Source organism: Danio rerio, chromosome 4 (assembly GCF_049306965.1).
Source record: "Danio rerio strain Tuebingen ecotype United States chromosome 4, GRCz12tu, whole genome shotgun sequence".
Lineage (NCBI taxonomy): Eukaryota > Metazoa > Chordata > Actinopteri > Cypriniformes > Danionidae > Danio > Danio rerio.
The window spans coordinates 67,092,501-67,110,517 of NC_133179.1; the positions used below are offsets into that span (position 1 = coordinate 67,092,501).

General features: G+C 44.0%; 1 protein-coding gene and 23 non-coding genes across 24 annotated transcripts; 10 read left to right on the forward strand and 14 right to left on the reverse strand.

The window, feature by feature from the left end:
- Positions 1-165: 165 nt before the first annotated feature.
- On the reverse strand, positions 166-247 carry trnas-uga (transfer RNA serine (anticodon UGA)). The gene has a single exon. It is a non-coding gene; the product is annotated as a tRNA-Ser (tRNA).
- Positions 248-365: 118 nt separating this feature from the next.
- trnak-uuu (transfer RNA lysine (anticodon UUU)) lies at positions 366-438 on the reverse strand. The gene has a single exon. It is a non-coding gene; the product is annotated as a tRNA-Lys (tRNA).
- A 509-nt stretch (positions 439-947) lies between these two features.
- trnah-gug (transfer RNA histidin (anticodon GUG)) lies at positions 948-1,019 on the reverse strand. The gene has a single exon. It is a non-coding gene; the product is annotated as a tRNA-His (tRNA).
- Positions 1,020-1,196: 177 nt separating this feature from the next.
- On the reverse strand, positions 1,197-1,278 carry trnas-uga (transfer RNA serine (anticodon UGA)). The gene has a single exon. It is a non-coding gene; the product is annotated as a tRNA-Ser (tRNA).
- Positions 1,279-1,396: 118 nt separating this feature from the next.
- On the reverse strand, positions 1,397-1,469 carry trnak-uuu (transfer RNA lysine (anticodon UUU)). Its single transcript has one exon. It is a non-coding gene; the product is annotated as a tRNA-Lys (tRNA).
- A 747-nt stretch (positions 1,470-2,216) lies between these two features.
- On the reverse strand, positions 2,217-2,298 carry trnas-uga (transfer RNA serine (anticodon UGA)). Its single transcript has one exon. It is a non-coding gene; the product is annotated as a tRNA-Ser (tRNA).
- Positions 2,299-2,416: 118 nt separating this feature from the next.
- Positions 2,417-2,489, reverse strand: trnak-uuu (transfer RNA lysine (anticodon UUU)). Its single transcript has one exon. It is a non-coding gene; the product is annotated as a tRNA-Lys (tRNA).
- Positions 2,490-3,247: 758 nt separating this feature from the next.
- trnas-uga (transfer RNA serine (anticodon UGA)) lies at positions 3,248-3,329 on the reverse strand. The gene has a single exon. It is a non-coding gene; the product is annotated as a tRNA-Ser (tRNA).
- Positions 3,330-3,447: 118 nt separating this feature from the next.
- trnak-uuu (transfer RNA lysine (anticodon UUU)) lies at positions 3,448-3,520 on the reverse strand. The gene has a single exon. It is a non-coding gene; the product is annotated as a tRNA-Lys (tRNA).
- Positions 3,521-6,102: 2,582 nt separating this feature from the next.
- trnas-uga (transfer RNA serine (anticodon UGA)) lies at positions 6,103-6,184 on the reverse strand. The gene has a single exon. It is a non-coding gene; the product is annotated as a tRNA-Ser (tRNA).
- Positions 6,185-6,302: 118 nt separating this feature from the next.
- On the reverse strand, positions 6,303-6,375 carry trnak-uuu (transfer RNA lysine (anticodon UUU)). Its single transcript has one exon. It is a non-coding gene; the product is annotated as a tRNA-Lys (tRNA).
- A 758-nt stretch (positions 6,376-7,133) lies between these two features.
- trnas-uga (transfer RNA serine (anticodon UGA)) lies at positions 7,134-7,215 on the reverse strand. Its single transcript has one exon. It is a non-coding gene; the product is annotated as a tRNA-Ser (tRNA).
- A 118-nt stretch (positions 7,216-7,333) lies between these two features.
- Positions 7,334-7,406, reverse strand: trnak-uuu (transfer RNA lysine (anticodon UUU)). The gene has a single exon. It is a non-coding gene; the product is annotated as a tRNA-Lys (tRNA).
- Positions 7,407-8,088: 682 nt separating this feature from the next.
- trnas-aga (transfer RNA serine (anticodon AGA)) lies at positions 8,089-8,170 on the reverse strand. The gene has a single exon. It is a non-coding gene; the product is annotated as a tRNA-Ser (tRNA).
- Positions 8,171-9,107: 937 nt separating this feature from the next.
- LOC137490432 (uncharacterized) lies at positions 9,108-10,499 on the forward strand. Its single transcript, XM_068218664.2, has 2 exons — positions 9,108-9,208; positions 9,293-10,499. The coding sequence occupies exons 1-2, from the start codon at positions 9,153-9,155 to the stop codon at positions 10,167-10,169; spliced, it is 933 nt and encodes a 310-aa protein (XP_068074765.1). The 5' UTR covers positions 9,108-9,152; the 3' UTR covers positions 10,170-10,499.
- Positions 10,500-12,763: 2,264 nt separating this feature from the next.
- On the forward strand, positions 12,764-12,835 carry trnaq-cug (transfer RNA glutamine (anticodon CUG)). Its single transcript has one exon. It is a non-coding gene; the product is annotated as a tRNA-Gln (tRNA).
- Positions 12,836-12,937: 102 nt separating this feature from the next.
- trnai-aau (transfer RNA isoleucine (anticodon AAU)) lies at positions 12,938-13,011 on the forward strand. The gene has a single exon. It is a non-coding gene; the product is annotated as a tRNA-Ile (tRNA).
- Positions 13,012-13,963: 952 nt separating this feature from the next.
- trnaq-cug (transfer RNA glutamine (anticodon CUG)) lies at positions 13,964-14,035 on the forward strand. Its single transcript has one exon. It is a non-coding gene; the product is annotated as a tRNA-Gln (tRNA).
- Positions 14,036-14,137: 102 nt separating this feature from the next.
- trnai-aau (transfer RNA isoleucine (anticodon AAU)) lies at positions 14,138-14,211 on the forward strand. The gene has a single exon. It is a non-coding gene; the product is annotated as a tRNA-Ile (tRNA).
- A 952-nt stretch (positions 14,212-15,163) lies between these two features.
- trnaq-cug (transfer RNA glutamine (anticodon CUG)) lies at positions 15,164-15,235 on the forward strand. The gene has a single exon. It is a non-coding gene; the product is annotated as a tRNA-Gln (tRNA).
- Positions 15,236-15,337: 102 nt separating this feature from the next.
- Positions 15,338-15,411, forward strand: trnai-aau (transfer RNA isoleucine (anticodon AAU)). The gene has a single exon. It is a non-coding gene; the product is annotated as a tRNA-Ile (tRNA).
- Positions 15,412-16,360: 949 nt separating this feature from the next.
- Positions 16,361-16,432, forward strand: trnaq-cug (transfer RNA glutamine (anticodon CUG)). The gene has a single exon. It is a non-coding gene; the product is annotated as a tRNA-Gln (tRNA).
- A 102-nt stretch (positions 16,433-16,534) lies between these two features.
- trnai-aau (transfer RNA isoleucine (anticodon AAU)) lies at positions 16,535-16,608 on the forward strand. The gene has a single exon. It is a non-coding gene; the product is annotated as a tRNA-Ile (tRNA).
- Positions 16,609-17,730: 1,122 nt separating this feature from the next.
- Positions 17,731-17,804, forward strand: trnai-aau (transfer RNA isoleucine (anticodon AAU)). Its single transcript has one exon. It is a non-coding gene; the product is annotated as a tRNA-Ile (tRNA).
- Positions 17,805-18,017: the final 213 nt, after the last annotated feature.

The window sequence follows — 18,017 nt, forward strand, 5'->3', positions numbered from 1 at the left end:
AGCCGTTGAGACCTATGTGTGGTATGTTCCTCCCTGTGATAAGCCCCTTTCTCTTCAGTGAGAACACTCTGTTGTTTTTCTCCTCCTACCAGCACAACGCTTTTCCCAAGAAACAATGGAAATGCAAACAATTGACGACTGCTGCAATTTTAAAAAGGGGGAAGACGTAGTCGGCAGGATTCGAACCTGCGCAGGGAGACCCCAATGGATTTCAAGTCCATCGCCTTAACCACTCGGCCACGACTACAAGACTGTCCGTTTCGCCATTTCTTTATGCCTAGTACACATATTGTGCATCCGGATGAAACTTTCATCAAGCGATAGCTCAACGGCAAAAGCTGTGGCTCCACAAAATGAGAGTCACACGCCCGAACAGGGACTTGAACCCTGGACCCTCAGATTAAAAGTCTGATGCTCTACCGACTGAGCTATCCGGGCTCCACAACAGTAATTTACAAGTAAGCAAGGTTTGGGTTGTGGTCGGCCCAGACCTTTACAGTACACTAAAGTTTACCGTGAGATGGGGTTTTAACCTTATGGTTGGTGTGGAGGTTGCTAAAACACGACAGGTTACTTTGAGGTTGGGTTTATGGTTTTTGTAGGTGTAGACATCAGTACAACACAATAGTTTGGACTTCATGTCATGTAGGAGACATTAAATAGATCAATGATAACTGCAGAATGTCTTTCTGCTGTTGTGGCAATGAATGGACACTCAACAATTGAAAAGATTCCTTCCATGCCTTAGAAGCGTGACTTGATCAGTACTTATCTACACAGCATGCTGGCATCAAAGATCCTATTTCTCTTATATCATATCCCTAGTCTTCCACACTTTAGGAAACGTAAACATTCAGGACGTGCCATTAGCACAGCCTGCACTAAAAGAAGGCTGGAGATAACGGATGGCAACACAGAGTGCGACACCAATGTCACCTTGAAAAACCTGCCGTGACCCGGATTCGAACCGGGGTTGCTGCAGCCACAACGCAGAGTACTAACCACTATACGATCACGGCGAGCTATGAAACAGCCGTTGAGACCTATGTGTGGTATGTTCCTCCCTGTGATAAGCCCCTTTCTCTTCAGTGAGAACACTCTGTTGTTTTTCTCCTCCTACCAGCACAACGCTTTTCCCAAGAAACAATGGAAATGCAAACAATTGACGACTGCTGCAATTTTAAAAAGGGGGAAGACGTAGTCGGCAGGATTCGAACCTGCGCAGGGAGACCCCAATGGATTTCAAGTCCATCGCCTTAACCACTCGGCCACGACTACAAGACTGTCCGTTTCGCCATTTCTTTATGCCTAGTACACATATTGTGCATCCGGATGAAACTTTCATCAAGCGATAGCTCAACGGCAAAAGCTGTGGCTCCACAAAATGAGAGTCACACGCCCGAACAGGGACTTGAACCCTGGACCCTCAGATTAAAAGTCTGATGCTCTACCGACTGAGCTATCCGGGCTCCACAACAGTAATTTACAAGTAAGCAAGGTTTGGGTTGTGGTCGGCCCAGACCTTTACAGTACACTAAAGTTTACCGTGAGATGGGGTTTTAACCTTATGGTTGGTGTGGAGGTTGCTAAAACACGACAGGTTACTTTGAGGTTGGGTTTATGGTTTTTGTAGGTGTAGACATCAGTACAACACAATAGTTTGGACTTCATGTCATGTAGGAGACATTAAATAGATCAATGATAACTGCAGAATGTCTTTCTGCTGTTGTGGCAATGAATGGACACTCAACAATTGAAAAGATTCCTTCCATGCCTTAGAAGCGTGACTTGATCAGTACTTATCTACACAGCATGCTGGCATCAAAGATCCTATTTCTCTTATATCATATCCCTAGTCTTCCACACTTTAGGAAACGTAAACATTCAGGACGTGCCATTAGCACAGCCTGCACTAAAAGAAGGCTGGAGATAACGGATGGCAACACAGAGTGCGACACCAATGTCACCTTGAAAAACCTGCCGTGACCCGGATTTGCTGCGGCCACAACGCAGAGTACTAACCACTATACGATCACGGCGAGCTATGAAACAGCCGTTGAGACCTATGTGTGGTATGTTCCTCCCTGTGATAAGCCCCTTTCTCTTCAGTGAGAACACTCTGTTGTTTTTCTCCTCGTACCAGCACAACGCTTTTCCCAAGAAACAATGGAAATGCAAACAATTGACGACTGCTGCAATTTTAAAAAGGGGGAGGACGTAGTCGGCAGGATTCAAACCTGCGCGGGGAGACCCCAATGGATTTCAAGTCCATCGCCTTAACCACTCGGCCACGACTACAAGACTGTCTGTACCGCCATTTCTTTATGCCTAGTACACATATTGTGCATCCGGATGAAACTTTCATCAAGCGATAGCTCAACGGCAAAAGCTGTGGCTCCACAAAATGAGAGTCACACGCCCGAACAGGGACTTGAACCCTGGACCCTCAGATTAAAAGTCTGATGCTCTACCGACTGAGCTATCCGGGCTCCACAACAGTAATTTACAAGTAAGCAAGGTTTGGGTTGTGGTCGGCCCAGACCTTTACAGTACACTAAAGTTTACCGTGAGATGGGGTTTTAACCTTATGGTTGGTGTGGAGGTTGCTAAAACACGACAGGTTACTTTGAGGTTGGGTTTATGGTTTTTGTAGGTGTAGACATCAGTACAACACAATAGTTTGGACTTTATGTCATGTAGGAGACATTAAATAGATCAATGATAACTGCAGAATGTCTTTCTGCTGTTGTGGCAATGAATGGACACTCAACAATTGAAAAGATTCCTTCCATGCCTTAGAAGCGTGACTTGATCAGTACTTATCTACACAGCATGCTGGCATCAAAGATCCTATTTCTCTTATATCATATCCCTAGTCTTCCACACTTTAGGAAACGTAAACATTCAGGACGTGCCATTAGCACAGCCTGCACTAAAAGAAGGCTGGAGGTAACGGATGGCAACACAGAGTGCGACACCAATGTCACCTTGAAAAACCTGCCGTGATCCGGATTCGAACCGGGGTTGCTGCGGCCACAATGCAGAGTACTAACCACTATACGATCACGGCGAGCTATGAAACAGCCGTTGTGACCTATGTGTGGTATGTTCCTCCCTGTGATAAGCCCCTTTCTCTTCAGTGAGAACACTCTGTTGTTTTTCTCCTCCTACCAGCACAACGCTTTTCCCAAGAAACAATGGAAATGCAAACAATTGACGACTGCTGCAATTTTAAAAAGGGGGAGGACGTAGTCGGCAGGATTCGAAGCTGCGCGGGGAGACCCCAATGGATTTCAAGTCCATCGCCTTAACCACTCAGCCACGACTACAAGACTGTCCGTACCTCCATTTCTTTATGCCTAGTACACATATTGTGCATCCGGATGAAACTTTCATCAAGCGATAGCTCAACGGCAAAAGCTGTGGCTCCACAAAATGAGCGTCACACGCCCGAACAGGGACTTGAACCCTGGACCCTCAGATTAAAAGTCTGATGCTCTACCGACTGAGCTATCCGGGCTCCACAACAGTAATTTACAAGTAAGCAAGGTTTGGGTTGTGGTCGGCCCAGACCTTTACAGTACACTAAAGTTTACCGTGAGATGGGGTTTTAACCTTATGGTTGGTGTGGAGGTTGCTAAAACACGACAGGTTACTTTGAGGTTGGGTTTATGGTTTTTGTAGGTGTAGACATCAGTACAACACAATAGTTTGGACTTCATGTCATGTAGGAGACATTAAATAGATCAATGATAACTGCAGAATGTCTTTCTGCTGTTGTGGCAATGAATGGACACTCAACAATTGAAAAGATTCCTTCCATGCCTTAGAAGCGTGACTTGATCAGTACTTATCTACACAGCATGCTGGCATCAAAGATCCTATTTCTCTTATATCATATCCCTAGTCTTCCACACTTTAGGAAACGTAAACATTCAGGACGTGCCATTAGCACAGCCTGCACTAAAAGAAGGCTGGAGATAACGGATGGCAACACAGAGTGCGACACCAATAGCCGCATTTCCACTATCGGGCCAGTGCGAGCCAGGGCTTTAATCGGGCTGGGGCGGGCCAATAGCCCGGGAGGTTGAGAAATGAGGCTGATATCATGTCGCGTTTCCACTGTCGGGCTAAAGCTCACAGCGCGTCACGCAAACACCGCCCACAGAACGTCCCCGAATCAAACGTCACACAACCCGCCCACTTCAGCGGGAATCAGGCAGATAAAGCACACCATAAATCATCACGAAACGAAACCATTAAAATGAAGACAACCGAAACAAACAAACGACACGTTACTGTACAGCAGTACATTATATGTCTATACGCACAGACCTGTGTATTTCCATTTATTACATTTGTTTACTCGCCGACCGACTGCATTGTGCATGGAGTGCTCTCGCCACTAACGCAGGGACCCATCACAGAGAGCGCACACATCCATAATATAAAGCCACAGAAATTCTCCTTTATAACTCGATATGGCATGTATATTTTAACATCCTCGTGTTGATAGAAGTCGTGTTAAGTTTTCAGCACAAGAGCGAGTAGCCTAATAAAATATAGCCATAGGCTATTTGTTGCGCTCGGCAGCTATTCACTAAAACTCATCATTTAAAGTTTCATTTATAAATTTAACCACGTCAAATAAAAACATAAACAGTTGTTTGAGGATATAGAACACATTTTGTGTTTGGACTTTCCCCCATATGCGTTTAAAGCAGCGAGTGCTGCGCAGGACTGAGTGACAGAAAAAAAGGTATAGGAGATTCTGCTTTCACTCACCCAAATATTGCTCTGTTTGCGCGATTTGATTAATATCATCGTATCCAAATACTTTATAAATATTTACTTATATAAATATTTACTTTATATAAATATTTCAAACCTTCTCCGGTGTTTATTGTTTTTAAAAAATATCGAAAATCTTTTTTTTTTTTCAGACAGGTCTTTGCAAAATGAAAGTTAGGCTATGTGTGGCTTTAAAACGGTTTGATTTGTATATTGTATATAGGCTACCTACATTGCTATAGTTAGCTTTTGTTTATTTTATATTGGTTAATTTATTTAATGTGATTATATATATATCCGATATTTGTAATTCTTTAAATTAATTTCAATATAGGCTACCTTAGGCTATTTTATCAAGATATGACAATATATTGTTTAAAGTCTACGAAAGTGGGCACGTATTTTGTTAAGTTTATGTCTTTCTGTTGTATTTATATGTGTATTATCTCCAAAATAAATGAAGAAAAAAGCCGCTCGCGGCATAACAGAGCTGTGAAGGAGCGCTTTTGCCCGGTCTCACACACACATACAGGCATCTAAACGTGCACAAACAAACAAACATTTTAAACTTGACAAAAACTCTCGAAAACCTTTACTGTCTGATGTGTTTTTAATATGGTGTAAAGATTATTATGCGTTATTGAAACATAAAGGAGGACGCAGCAAAGAACGTCACTATAAATTAAAACTACTTTATTATTTTATGCAGCAGCCTTACATTTAAAAGGGAAACATAAGGGTGATCATACGCAAAAGGACCCCAGACTATAAGGCTAGATGTTTTCTTTCCCTTATTTCTTTATTTGTTTGGCGCATGTACTCATGTGCAATCAGAAAACTGCCCGCCTCTCCTTTCACTCCGCCCCGAAGCCCCAGCTGGCCCTCCTTGGCCCAAGGTATTCGGCGGGCCGAAAAAGGCCAGCCGCTGGCCCCAAGAAAGCCCCGCTTTGGCCTGATTAGGCCACGGAAGTGACAGTGGAAACCCCACTGGCCTTGGCTCGCCCTGGCTCGCTCGCTTTAGGCACGATAGTGGAAACGCGGCTATTGACACATTGAAAAACCTGCCATGACCCGGATTCGAACCGGGGTTGCTGCAGCCACAACGCAGAGTACTAACCACCATACGATCACGGCGAGCTATGAAACAGCCGTTGTGACCTATGTGTGGTATGTTCCTCCCTGTGATAAGCCCCTTTCTCTTCAGTGAGAACACTCTGTTGTTTTTCTCCTCCTACCAGCACAACGCTTTTCCCAAGAAACAATGGAAATGCAAACAATTGACGACTGCTGCAATTTTAAAAAGGGGGAGGACGTAGTCGGCAGGATTCGAACCTGCGCGGGGAGACCCCAATGGATTTCAAGTCCATCGCCTTAACCACTCGGCCACGACTTCAAGACTGTCTGTACCGCCATTTCTTTATGCCTAGTACACATATTGTGCATCCAGATGAAACATTCATCAGGCGATAGCTCAACGGCAAAAGCTGTGGCTCCACAAAATGAGTGTCACACGCCCGAACCGGGACTTGAACCCTGGACCCTCAGATTAAAAGTCTGATGCTCTACCGACTGAGCTATCCGGGCTCCACAACAGTAATTTACAAGTAGGCAAGGTTTGGGTTGTGGTCGGCGCAGACCTTTACAGTACACTAAAGTTTACCGTGAGATGGGGTTTTAAGCTTATGGTTGGTGTGGAGGTTGCTAAAACACGACAGGTTACTTTGAGGTTGGGTTTATGGTTTTTGTAGGTGTAGACATCAGTACAACACAATAGTTTGAACTTAATGTCATGTAGGAGACATTAAATAGATCAATGATAACTGCAGAATGTCTTTCTGCTGTTGTGGCAATGAATGGACACTCAACAATTGAAAAGATTCCTTCCTTGCCTTAGAAGCGTGACTTGATCAGTACTTATCTACACAGCATGCTGGCATCAAAGATCCTATTTCTCTTATATCGAATCCCTAGTCTTCCACACTTTAGGAAACGTAAACATTCAGGACGTGCCATTAGCACAGCCTGCACTAAAAGAAGGCTGGAGGTAACGGATGACAACACAGAGTGCGACACCAATGTCACCTTGAAAAGCCTGCCGTGACCTGGATTCGAACCGGGGTTGCTGCAGCCACAACACAGAGTACTAACCACTATACGAGCACGGCGAGCTACAAAACAGCCCTTGTTACCTTTGTGTGGTATGTTCCTCCCTGTGATAAGCCCCTTTCTCTTTAGTGAGAACACTCTGTTGTTTTTCTCCTCCTACCAGCACAACGCTTTTCCCAAGAAACAATGGAAATGCAAACAATTGACGACTGCTGCAATTTTAAAAAGGGGGAGGACGTAGTCGGCAGGATTCAAACCTGCGCGGGGAGATCCCAACGGATTTCAAGTCCATCGCCTTAACCACTCGGCCACAACTACAAGACTGCCTGTACTGCCATTTCTTTATGCCTAGTACACATATCGTGCATCCAGATGAAACTTTCATCAAGCGATAGCTCAACGGCAAAAGCTGTGGCTCCACAAAACAAGCGTCACACGCCCGAACAGGGACCTGAACCCTGGACCCTCAGATTAAAAGTCTGATGCTCTACCGACTGAGCTATCCGGGCTCCACAACAGTAATTTACAAGTAGGCAAGGTTTGGGTTGTGGTCGGCGCAGACCTTCACAGTACACTAAAGTTTACCGTGACATGGGGTTTTAAGCTTATGGTTGGTGTGGATGTTGCTTAAACACGACAGGTTACTTTGAGGTTGGGTTTATGGTTTTTGTAGGTGTAGACATCAGTACAACACAATAGTTTGAACTTCATGTCATGTAGGAGACATTAAATAGATCAATGATAACTGCAGAATGTCTTTCTGCTGTTGTGGCAATGAATGGACACTCAACAATTGAAAAGATTCCTTCCATGCCTTAGTCTTCCACACTTTAGGAAAACGTAAACATTCAGGACGTGCCATTAGCACAGCCTGCACTAAAAGAAGGCTGGAGGTAACGGATGGCAACACAGAGTGCGACACCAATGTCACCTTGAAAAGCCTGCCGTGACCCGGATTCGAACTGGGGTTGCTGCAGCCACAACGCAGAGTACTAACCACTATACGATCACGGCGAGCTACGAAACAGCCCTTGTGACCTATGTGTGGTATGTTCCTCCGTGTGATAAGCCCCTTTCTCTTCAGTGAGAACACTCTGTTGTTTTTCTCCTCCTACCAGCACAACGCTTTTCCCAAGAAACAATGGAAATGCAAACAATTGACGACTGCTGAAATTTTAAAAACACGGAGGACGTAGTCGGCAGGATTCAAACCTACGCGGGGATACCCCAATGGATTTCTAGTCCATCGCCTTAACCACTCAGCCACGACTACAAGACTGACTGTACCGCCATTACTTTATGCCTAGTACACATATTGTGCATCCAGATGAAACTTTCATCAAGCGATAGCTCAACGGCAAAAGCTGTGGCTCCACAAAATGAGCGTCACATGCCCGAACAAGGACTTGAACCCTGGACCCTCAGATTAAAAGTCTGATGCTCTACCGACTGAGCTATGCAGTCTCCACATCAGTAATTTACAAGTAGGCAAGGTTTGGGTTGTGGTCGGAATTGATCCGTTCATCTCTTGAGTCCTCTATCGCGTCTGAGTCACTCATTCATCATGGGCCAATCATACGCATTTAGAGCCGGAAAAAGAATTGATCCGTTCACCTCATGAGTCAGGTCTGAATTTGGAGAAAAGCTCTGCCACTGCACTTGACACCACCAACACTGGTTTGAAGTGCAGCTCAGGTTAAATACTCTCTCTCCACTCTAGAAAGATCCAATGATTGCTACCAGGTGGACACAGTTACCTGCAGGGAGAGAGAGAGAGGAAAAACACAATGCTCATTGTCCACCAAAAGATATGTCTCAGGACGCAAGCCCTGGGATAACCGTTATCACCCTCCTGGAGCATATACAGGCAAGAAATCCATTAATTAGTTGTTATGGAAGTTATTAATTAAGCTTTTAATGTACTACACAAAATGGTAATCTAAATGTTTATTTTATCATTAGTTTTATTTAATATATGTTTTTTTAATTGTTTTATTTTTTTAAGGTGAATTGCTGGGAATGGAGCACCTTTACAGCCAGACCGGCAAAACCCTGACTCCGGTGCTCCAGAACCCAGAGGAGGAAGACAGGCTGGTGGAGGAAGTACATGACGAGGATCTACAAGATGACGGGTTTGAGTAGGAGATCATGGAGGACATCACAGTTCAAGTGCTGTATGAGGATGACCCCTGCCGTGATCAATACTGACCGATTACCACCACATCCGTGATCTGGTGCTTGGCAGTCGCAGGCTGATGGATGAAACAGTGATCCAGCTTTTTGAGCTAAATCAGAAGACGCTCATTCAGTGGTAAGCAAAGCACATTATTTTCTTTAGATTACCTGAATACTTCTAAATTAATATAAATGAATAATACATATCATTTATTATCAGGTTTCAACGGAGGCAAAAGGATCAGGAAATGAGTGTACTCACTCAGGGACTGACTCCACTTGATCCAATTGCTGTGGCAGATACGCAGCTTCCTTTGCCGAGGGGAAAATTGGACGAGGCACCGACAACATCAGGCCCCAAACACAAGTTTGTCTTTCCTCCAAATAAAGAAGGACAGGCACCTCTTCTTCGACCTGGTCAAAAGTCTGCTTCTGCAACCACCACAGTTTGCTCCTTCCTGCCGGATGTCACCACGGTTTGCTCCTTTCCACCGGCCCCCACGACGGTATGCCCAATCACGCCAACCCCCACCACAGTCTGCCACATTGCACCAGCCCCTACCATGGTGTGCCCCGTCACACCGACCTTCACCACAGTGCGCCCCATCTCGCCAGCCTCTACCACAGTGTGCCCCATCATACCAGCCTCCACCACAGTGCGCCCTATTGCGCCGGCCCCCACCACAGTGCGCCTCATTGTATCTGCCCCCACCACGGTGTGCTCCTTTCCACCGACCCCCAGCACGGTGTGCCCCATTGCACCACCCCCCACAGCACCAGATGTTGTGCAGCCTATTTCAGGACCTGGATCATTGTTTGGCACACTTGTTTTTAACCCAGACATGAGTGTGTCAATGGTGATTCCATCATTTGCTGCACCAACATCCAGTGCAGTCCCAGCTTCACCTGCACCTGCTGTTCCTCCACCTGCACCTGCTCCACCTGCACCTGCTGTTCCTCCACCTGCACCTGCTCCACCTGCACCTGCTGTTCCTCCACCTGCACCTGCTCCACCTGCGCCTGCTGTTCCTGTGTCCCGTTACACCCAGAGAAACAGGCGCAGACGGGAACAGGAGAAGAAAAGTGTTTGCAGCTAATGTGAGCAACCAAAGACTAAGGAGTTTGGCCATAGCCGATTTGTCCTTAGAGGACTGGTTGGCAGAACAGCGCCAGCAAAATAAAGGACAAACTCCAGCTCCAGAATAAAGGACAAATTGCTGTATATATTTTTGTAAATGTTACATGGGTACTCTCTCTCTCTCATTTTATTTAATTTTTGTGTGTTAATATTTAGCATTTTAAAGTGGCACTTATAGGCCCACTCTTATTTTGTCTTGTGTGTACTTATTTAATATTTGTGTGCATTTTATGTAAAAATATATTTATATTTCTTTAAAAAAATAAAATTTTATACATTGCTTAAATACTATATTTTATATATTACGTGCCCCCACTCTTGCATTTTATTATGTATTTATATTATTGTTTAATATATTGTGTATATAAAACTAAATATATATATATAGAGTATTGTTTTTATATAATGTGTATAATAAGTAAATATATATATATATATAATATTGTTTTAATATATGTGCACAATAAATAAATATATATTGTATTGTTTTTATTTATTGTATATTATACAGTTTATATATTAAGATATGTTTTTATTTTGTTTTTTATATTTTTAAAATTGTTTTGCGATTTTAATATTTGTATTCATTTTAATAAACCATTTTGCATATTACTTGTTTTTGTGTGCATTCATTTAAAGTTATTACATAAAGAAATATAACATATATTAATATATATATATATATATATATATATATATATATATATATATATATATATATATATATATATATAGTATAGTATATATTTATATATTAATAAATAAATATATATAATATACTTATATATACATAAACATGCATACATATGTTTAATTGAAACATTTGCATTCATTTTTAATTAACGTAATATGCTTTTTAAGAACAATATCCACATAATAATAGTAATATCAATATAATTGCCTGTGTTACATCAGTAAAATTTCAATAAGAGCGCAGCTGATTGGCTCCGCTAAAACCGACACTGATTGGATATTGTGTTACACAGATCGTGTGTTCGAATCCAGCACGCAAAAAATGACATTTAGAGTGACATGCAATATGCAACTAAAATACCACATTATGCACAGTCACAAAGCCGCGAACACTACTGCAAGCGAAATTTGTCGCATTTTTCCCTGTTTTTGCGGCTTGTTCGCTTGCGAGTGAGCGTGAAGATTGGACCCCTTCCTATGCTAAGCGAGCGCTCTACCATTTGAGCTAATTCCCCTCAGAAAAATTCAAATTGGTAGTTTTTGGCGTGGTCAAAAAAAAAAAAAAAAAGATCACATCTGCTCTGTGGTGGCCTCTTTGCCCTGCCCGCCGTTTAGTCGTCAAATTGCCTGGAATAGTGCGCTTTTCTTTTAAAGCCCTACCTATTCCTGCACCAGTAAACGTGTGAGGAGCCCTGCATGCCGAATGACTCAGAATGACTCAGTTACTCAGAAATCAATGCACATTGGCACCACCTTGGATTGACATTCTGCTACTTTCCTGCAAGGCCGTTTTTTTTTATTCATTCCCTACAGCTTTGACAGCACCACACAACAAGCTTGAGGTTCCATGGTGTAATGGTGACCACTCTGAATCCAGCGATCTGAGTTAAAATTTCAGTGGGACCTGTTATTTTGCCAGCACCGCACAAAAAAAAGCTGGAATAGAATGTTAATCTCTTGAAGGCCAGGGAATGACATTTACTCTGGGCTTTCTAGTGCTTTAGGCAGGAAGTGGCTGGTTAGCTTAGCTGGTTAGACTATGGTGGTAATAACGGCAAGGTTGTGGATTCGATCCCTGTACTGGCCAAGCTCTTACCCTCTTAGGCCTCAGATGCATTTAAGGGCTCTGCTCTGTCTTACACACGTCTACGCTGCAAAAAAACTATGAAACGGCAGCTGAAATAGCTTAGTTGGGAGAGTGTTAGACTGAATATCTAAAGGTCCCTGGTTAGAACCAGGGTTCGGTAAAGTAGTGTTGTTTTTCAGTTTTGGGCACAAGAGTTAGGTGACCGAAAGTCACCCAAAAAGCCTAGCTGCTGCACCCTTAAGTCCAACTGCTTCCACTTCACCAAAAAGCTATCTTACTTCCAGATGGTCACGTCGCTTCTGGTGATGATTAAATCAGGAGAGTTTCACTTTAAACCTTTTCGCTTTAAAAAGGCATGAAAACAGAGGTGGAGAATGCAGTCATTGTTCCCGCTTCTTCTCGCATGCAAAGCGAGCGCTTAACCATTTGAGCTAATTCCCCTCACAGCAATCAATAGTTGGCGATTTTCGACGTGGTCAAAATAGAAAAAAAAGATCACATTTGCTCTGTGGTGGCCTCTTTGCCCTGCCTGCCGTTTAGTCGTCAAAATGCCTGGAATAGTGTGCTTTTCTTTTGAAGGCCCTACCTGGTCCTGCTCCAGTAAACGTGTGAGGAGCCCTGCATGCCGAATGACGAGTTACTCAGAAATCAATGCACATTGGCACTGCCTTGTATTGACATTCTGCTACTTTCTGTCAAGGCCGTTTTCTTTTTTTTTTTTTTTTTTACATTATTTTCTCTTTGGCCCGGGCAGCACCAAGCAGGAGACTTGAGGTTCCATGGTGTAATGGTTAGCACTCTGGACTCTGAATCCAGCGATCCGAGTTCAAATCTCGGTGGAACCTTGTTTTTTTACCAGCACCGCACAAAAAAAGCTGGAATAGCATTCTTATCTCTTGAAGAAAATGACAGTTACTCTGAGCTTTTTAGCAAACATGGCAGAAAGTGGCCGGTTAGCTCAGCTGGTTAGAGCGTGGTGCTAATAACGCCAAGGTCGCGGGTTCGATCCCCGTACTGGCCAAAGTTTTACCCTTTAAGGCCTCAGAGGCATTTCAGGATTCTGCTTAGTCTCACAGACACGAATGCTGCAGGATTCTTGTGAAAAGGCAGCTGAAATTGTTCAGTTGGGAGAGCGTTAAACTGAAGATCTAAAGGTCCCTGGTTCGATCCTGGGATTCGGCAAAACAGTGATGTTGTTCTATTTTGTGCACAAGGGTCAGGTGACTGAAAGTCACCCAAAAAGCCTAGCTGCTTCACCCTTAAGTCCACCTGCTTCCACTTGACCAAAACACTATCTTCCTCCCAGATGGTCACGTTGCTTCTGGCGATGATTCCAATGGCCTGATCGACAGCACTCTATAATGCTATGTATTTAGCGCTTTGATGTCCCACTGCGGACACGCTGCTGAATAAAAGAAAACTGTGACTTGATAGGGCTTCTGAAGGGTTGCAATGATATGTACTACACAGAAACCGGCAAAGCTGACGTAAGTAGTTTCGCTTTAAACCCTCAAGGTGCCACCAGCTTTGCAATAAAAGCCAATGTAAAAAGGCATGAAAACAGAGGTGGAGAATGCAGTCATTGTTCCCGCTACCTCTCCCATGCAAAGCGAGCGCTTAACCATGAGCTAATTTCCCTCAAAGCAATCAATAATTGGCGATTTTCGACGTGGTCAAAATAGAAAAAAAAGATCACATTTGCTCTGTGGTGGCCTCTTTGCCCTGCCTGCCGTTTAGTCATCAAAATGCCTGGAATAGTGCGCTTTTCTTTTGAAGGCCCTACCTGGTCCTGCTCCAGTAAACGTGTGAGGAGCCCTGCATGCCGAATGACGAGTTACTCAGAAATCAATGCACATTGGCACTGCCTTGTATTGACATTCTGCTACTTTCTGGCAAAGCCGTTTTCTTTTTTTTTTTTTTCTTTTTTACATTATTTTCTCTTTGGCCCGGGCAGCACCAAGCAGGAGACTTGAGGTTCCATGGTGTAATGGTTAGCACTCTGGACTCTGAATCCAGCGATCCGAGTTCAAATCTCGGTGGAACCTTGTTTTTTTACCAGCACCGCACAAAAAAAGCTGGAATAGCATTCTTATCTCTTGAAGAAAATGACAGTTACTCTGAGCTTTTTAGCAAACATGGCAGAAAGTGGCCGGTTAGCTCAGCTGGTTAGAGCGTGGTGCTAATAACGCCAAGGTCGCGGGTTCGATCCCCGTACTGGCCAAAGTTTTACCCTTTAAGGCCTCAGAGGCATTTCAGGATTCTGCTTAGTCTCACAGACACGAATGCTGCAGGATTCTTGTGAAAAGCCAGCTGAAATTGTTCAGTTGGGAGAGCGTTAAACTGAAGATCTAAAGGTCCCTGGTTCGATCTTGGGTTTAGGCAAAACAGTGATGTTGTTCTATTTTGTGCACAAGGGTCAGGTGACTGAAAGTCACCCAAAAAGCCTAGCTGCTTCACCCTTAAGTCCACCTGCTTCCACTTGACCAAAACACTATCTTCCTCCCAGATGGTCACGTTGCTTCTGGCGATGATTCCAATGGCCTGATCGACAGCACTCTATAATGCTATGTATTTAGCGCTTTGATGTCCCACTGCGGACACACTGCTGAATAAAAGAAAACTGTGACTTGATAGGGCTTCTGAAGGGTTGCAATGATATGTACTACACAGAAACCGGCAAAGCTGACGTAAGTAGTTTCGCTTTAAACCCTCAAGGTGCCACCAGCTTTGCAATAAAAGCCAATGTAAAAAGGCATGAAAACAGAGGTGGAGAATGCAGTCATTGTTCCCGCTACCTCTCCCATGCAAAGCGAGCGCTTAACCATGAGCTAATTTCCCTCAAAGCAATCAATAATTTGCGATTTTCGATGTGGTCAAAATAGAAAAAAAAGATCACATTTGCTCTGTGGTGGCCTCTTTGCCCTGCCTGCCGTTTAGTCGTCGAAATGCCTGGAATAGTGCGCTTTTCTTTTGAAGGCCCTACCTGGTCCTGCTCCAGTAAACGTGTGAGGAGCCCTGCATGCCGAATGACGAGTTACTCAGAAATCAATGCACATTGGCACTGCGTTGTATTGACATTCTGCTACTTTCTGGCAAGGCCGTTTTCTTTTTTTTTTGTTTTGTTTTTACATTATTTTCTCTTTGGCCCGGGCAGCACCAAGCAGGAGACTTGAGGTTCCATGGTGTAATGGTTAGCACTCTGGACTCTGAATCCAGCGATCCGAGTTCAAATCTCGGTGGTACCTTGTTTTTTTACCAGCACCGCACAAAAAAAGCTGGAATAGCATTCTTATCTCTTGAAGAAAATGACAGTTACGCTGAGCTTTTTAGCAAACAAGGCAGAAAGTGGCCGGTTAGCTCAGCTGGTTAGAGCGTGGTGCTAATAACGCCAAGGTCGCGGGTTCGATCCCCGTACTGGCCAAAGTTTTACCCTTTAAGGCCTCAGAGGCATTTCAGGATTCTGCTTAGTCTCACAGACACGAATGCTGCAGGATTCTTGTGAAAAGCCAGCTGAAATTGTTCAGTTGGGAGAGTGTTAATCTGAAGTTCTAAAGATCCCTGGTTCAATCCTGGGTTTTGGCAAAACAGTGATGTTATTCTATTTTGTGCACAAGGGTCAGGTGACTGAAAGTCACCCAAAAAGCCTAGCTGCTTCACCCTTAAGTCCACCTGCTTCCACTTGACCAAAACACTATCTTCCTCCCAGATGGTCACGTTGCTTCTGGCAATGATTCCAATGGCCTGATCGACAGCACTCTATAATGCTATGTATTTAGCGCTTTGATGTCCCACTGCGGACACGCTGCTGAATAAAAGAAAACTGTGACTTGATAGGGCTTCTGAAGGGTTGCAATGATATGTACTACACATAAACCGGCAAAGCTGACGTAAGTAGTTTCGCTTTAAACCCTCAAGGTGCCACCAGCTTTGCAATAAAAGCCAATGTAAAAAGGCATGAAAACAGAGGTGGAGAATGCAGTCATTGTTCCCGCTACCTCTCCCATGCAAAGCGACGCTTAACCATGAGCTAATTTCCCTCAAAGCAATCAATAATTGGCGATTTTCGATGTGGTCAAAATAAAAATAAAAAATCACATTTGCTCTGTGGTGGCCTCTTTGCCCTGCCTGCCGTTTAGTCATCAAAATGCCTGGAATAGTGCGCTTTTCTTTTGAAGGCCCTACCTGGTCCTGCTCCAGTAAACGTGTGAGGAGCCCTGCATGCCGAATGACGAGTTACTCAGAAATCAATGCACATTGGCACTGCCTTGTATTGACATTCTGCTACTTTCTGTCAAGGCCGTTTTCTTTTTTTTTTTTTGTTTTTACATTATTTTCTCTTTGGCCCGGGCAGCACCAAGCAGGAGACTTGAGGTTCCATGGTGTAATGGTTAGCACTCTGGACTCTGAATCCAGCGATCCGAGTTCAAATCTCGATGGGACCTTGTTTTTTTACCAGCACCACACCAAAAAAGCTGGAATAGCATTCTAATCTCTTGAAGAAAATGACAGTTACTCTGAGCTTTTTAGCAAACATGGCAGAAAGTGGTAGGTTAGCTCAGCTGGTTAGAGCGTGGTGCTAATAACGCCAAGGTCGTGGGTTCGATCCCCGTACTGGCCAAAGTTTTACCCTTTAAGGCCTCAGAGGCATTTCAGGATTCTGCTTAGTCTCACAGACACGAATGCTGCAGGATTCCTGTGAAAAGGCAGCTGAAATTGTTCAGTTGGGAAAGCGTTAAACTGAAGATCTAAAGGTCCCTGGTTCGATCCTGGGATTCGGCAAAACAGTGATGTTGTTCTATTTTGTGCACAAGGGTCAGGTGACTGAAAGTCACCCAAAAAGCCTAGCTGCTTCACCCTTAAGTCCACCTGCTTCCACTTGACCAAAACACTATCTTCCTCCCAGATGGTCACGTTGCTTCTGGCGATGATTCCAATGGCCTGATCGACAGCACTCTATAATGCTATGTATTTAGCGCTTTGATGTCCCACTGCGGACACACTGCTGAATAAAAGAAAACTGTGACTTGATAGGGCTTCTGAAGGGTTGCAATGATATGTACTACACAGAAACCGGCAAAGCTGACGTAAGTAGTTTCGCTTTAAACCCTCAAGGTGCCACCAGCTTTGCAATAAAAGCCAATGTAAAAAGGCATGAAAACAGAGGTGGAGAATGCAGTCATTGTTCCCGCTACCTCTCCCATGCAAAGCGAGCGCTTAACCATGAGCTAATTCCCCTCAAAGCAATCAATAATTGGCGATTTTCTACGTGGTCAAAATAGAAAAAAAGATCACATTTGCTGTGTGGTGGCCTCTTTGCCCTGCCTGCCGTTTAGTCGTCAAAATGCCTGGAATAGTGTGCTTTTCTTTTGAAGGCCCTACCTGGTCCTGCTCCAGTAAACGTGTGAGAAGCCCTGCATGCCGAATGACGAGTTACTCAGAAATCAATGCACATTGGCACTGCCTTGTATTGACATTCTGCTACTTTCTGTCAAGGCCGTTTTCTTTTTTTTTTTTTGTTTTTACATTATTTTCTCTTTGGCCCGGGCAGCACCAAGCAGATGAATTGAGGTTCATGGTGTAATGGTTAGCACTCTGGACTCTGAATCCAGCGATCCGAGTTCAAATCTTGATGGGACCTTGTTTTTTTACCAGCACCGCACAAAAAAAGCTGGAATAGCATTCTTATCTCTTGAAGAAAATGACAGTTACGCTGAGCTTTTTAGCAAACATGGCAGAAAGTGGCCGGTTAGCTCAGCTGGTTAGAGCGTGGTGCTAATAACGCCAAGGTCGCGGGTTCGATCCCCGTACTGGCCAAAGTTTTACTCTTTAAGGCCTCAGAGGCATTTCAGGATTCTGCTTAGCCTCACAGACACGAATGCTGCAGGATTCTTGTGAAAAGGCAGCTGAAATTGTTCAGTTGGGAGAGTGTTAATCTGAAGTTCTAAAGATCCCTGGTTCAATCCTGGGTTTCGGCAAAACAGTGATGTTATTCTATTTTGTGCACAAGGGTCAGGTGACTGAAAGTCA

Bases quoted from the DNA above. Each gene is read 5' to 3' on its own strand.
- LOC137490432 (XM_068218664.2), top strand. From the start codon at position 9,153: ATGGATGAAACAGTGATCCAGCTTTTTGAGCTAAATCAGAAGACGCTC. The intron at 9,209-9,292 runs GTAAGCAAAGCA...ATTTATTATCAG, and splicing joins CAGAAGACGCTCATTCAGTG to GTTTCAACGGAGGCAAAAGG.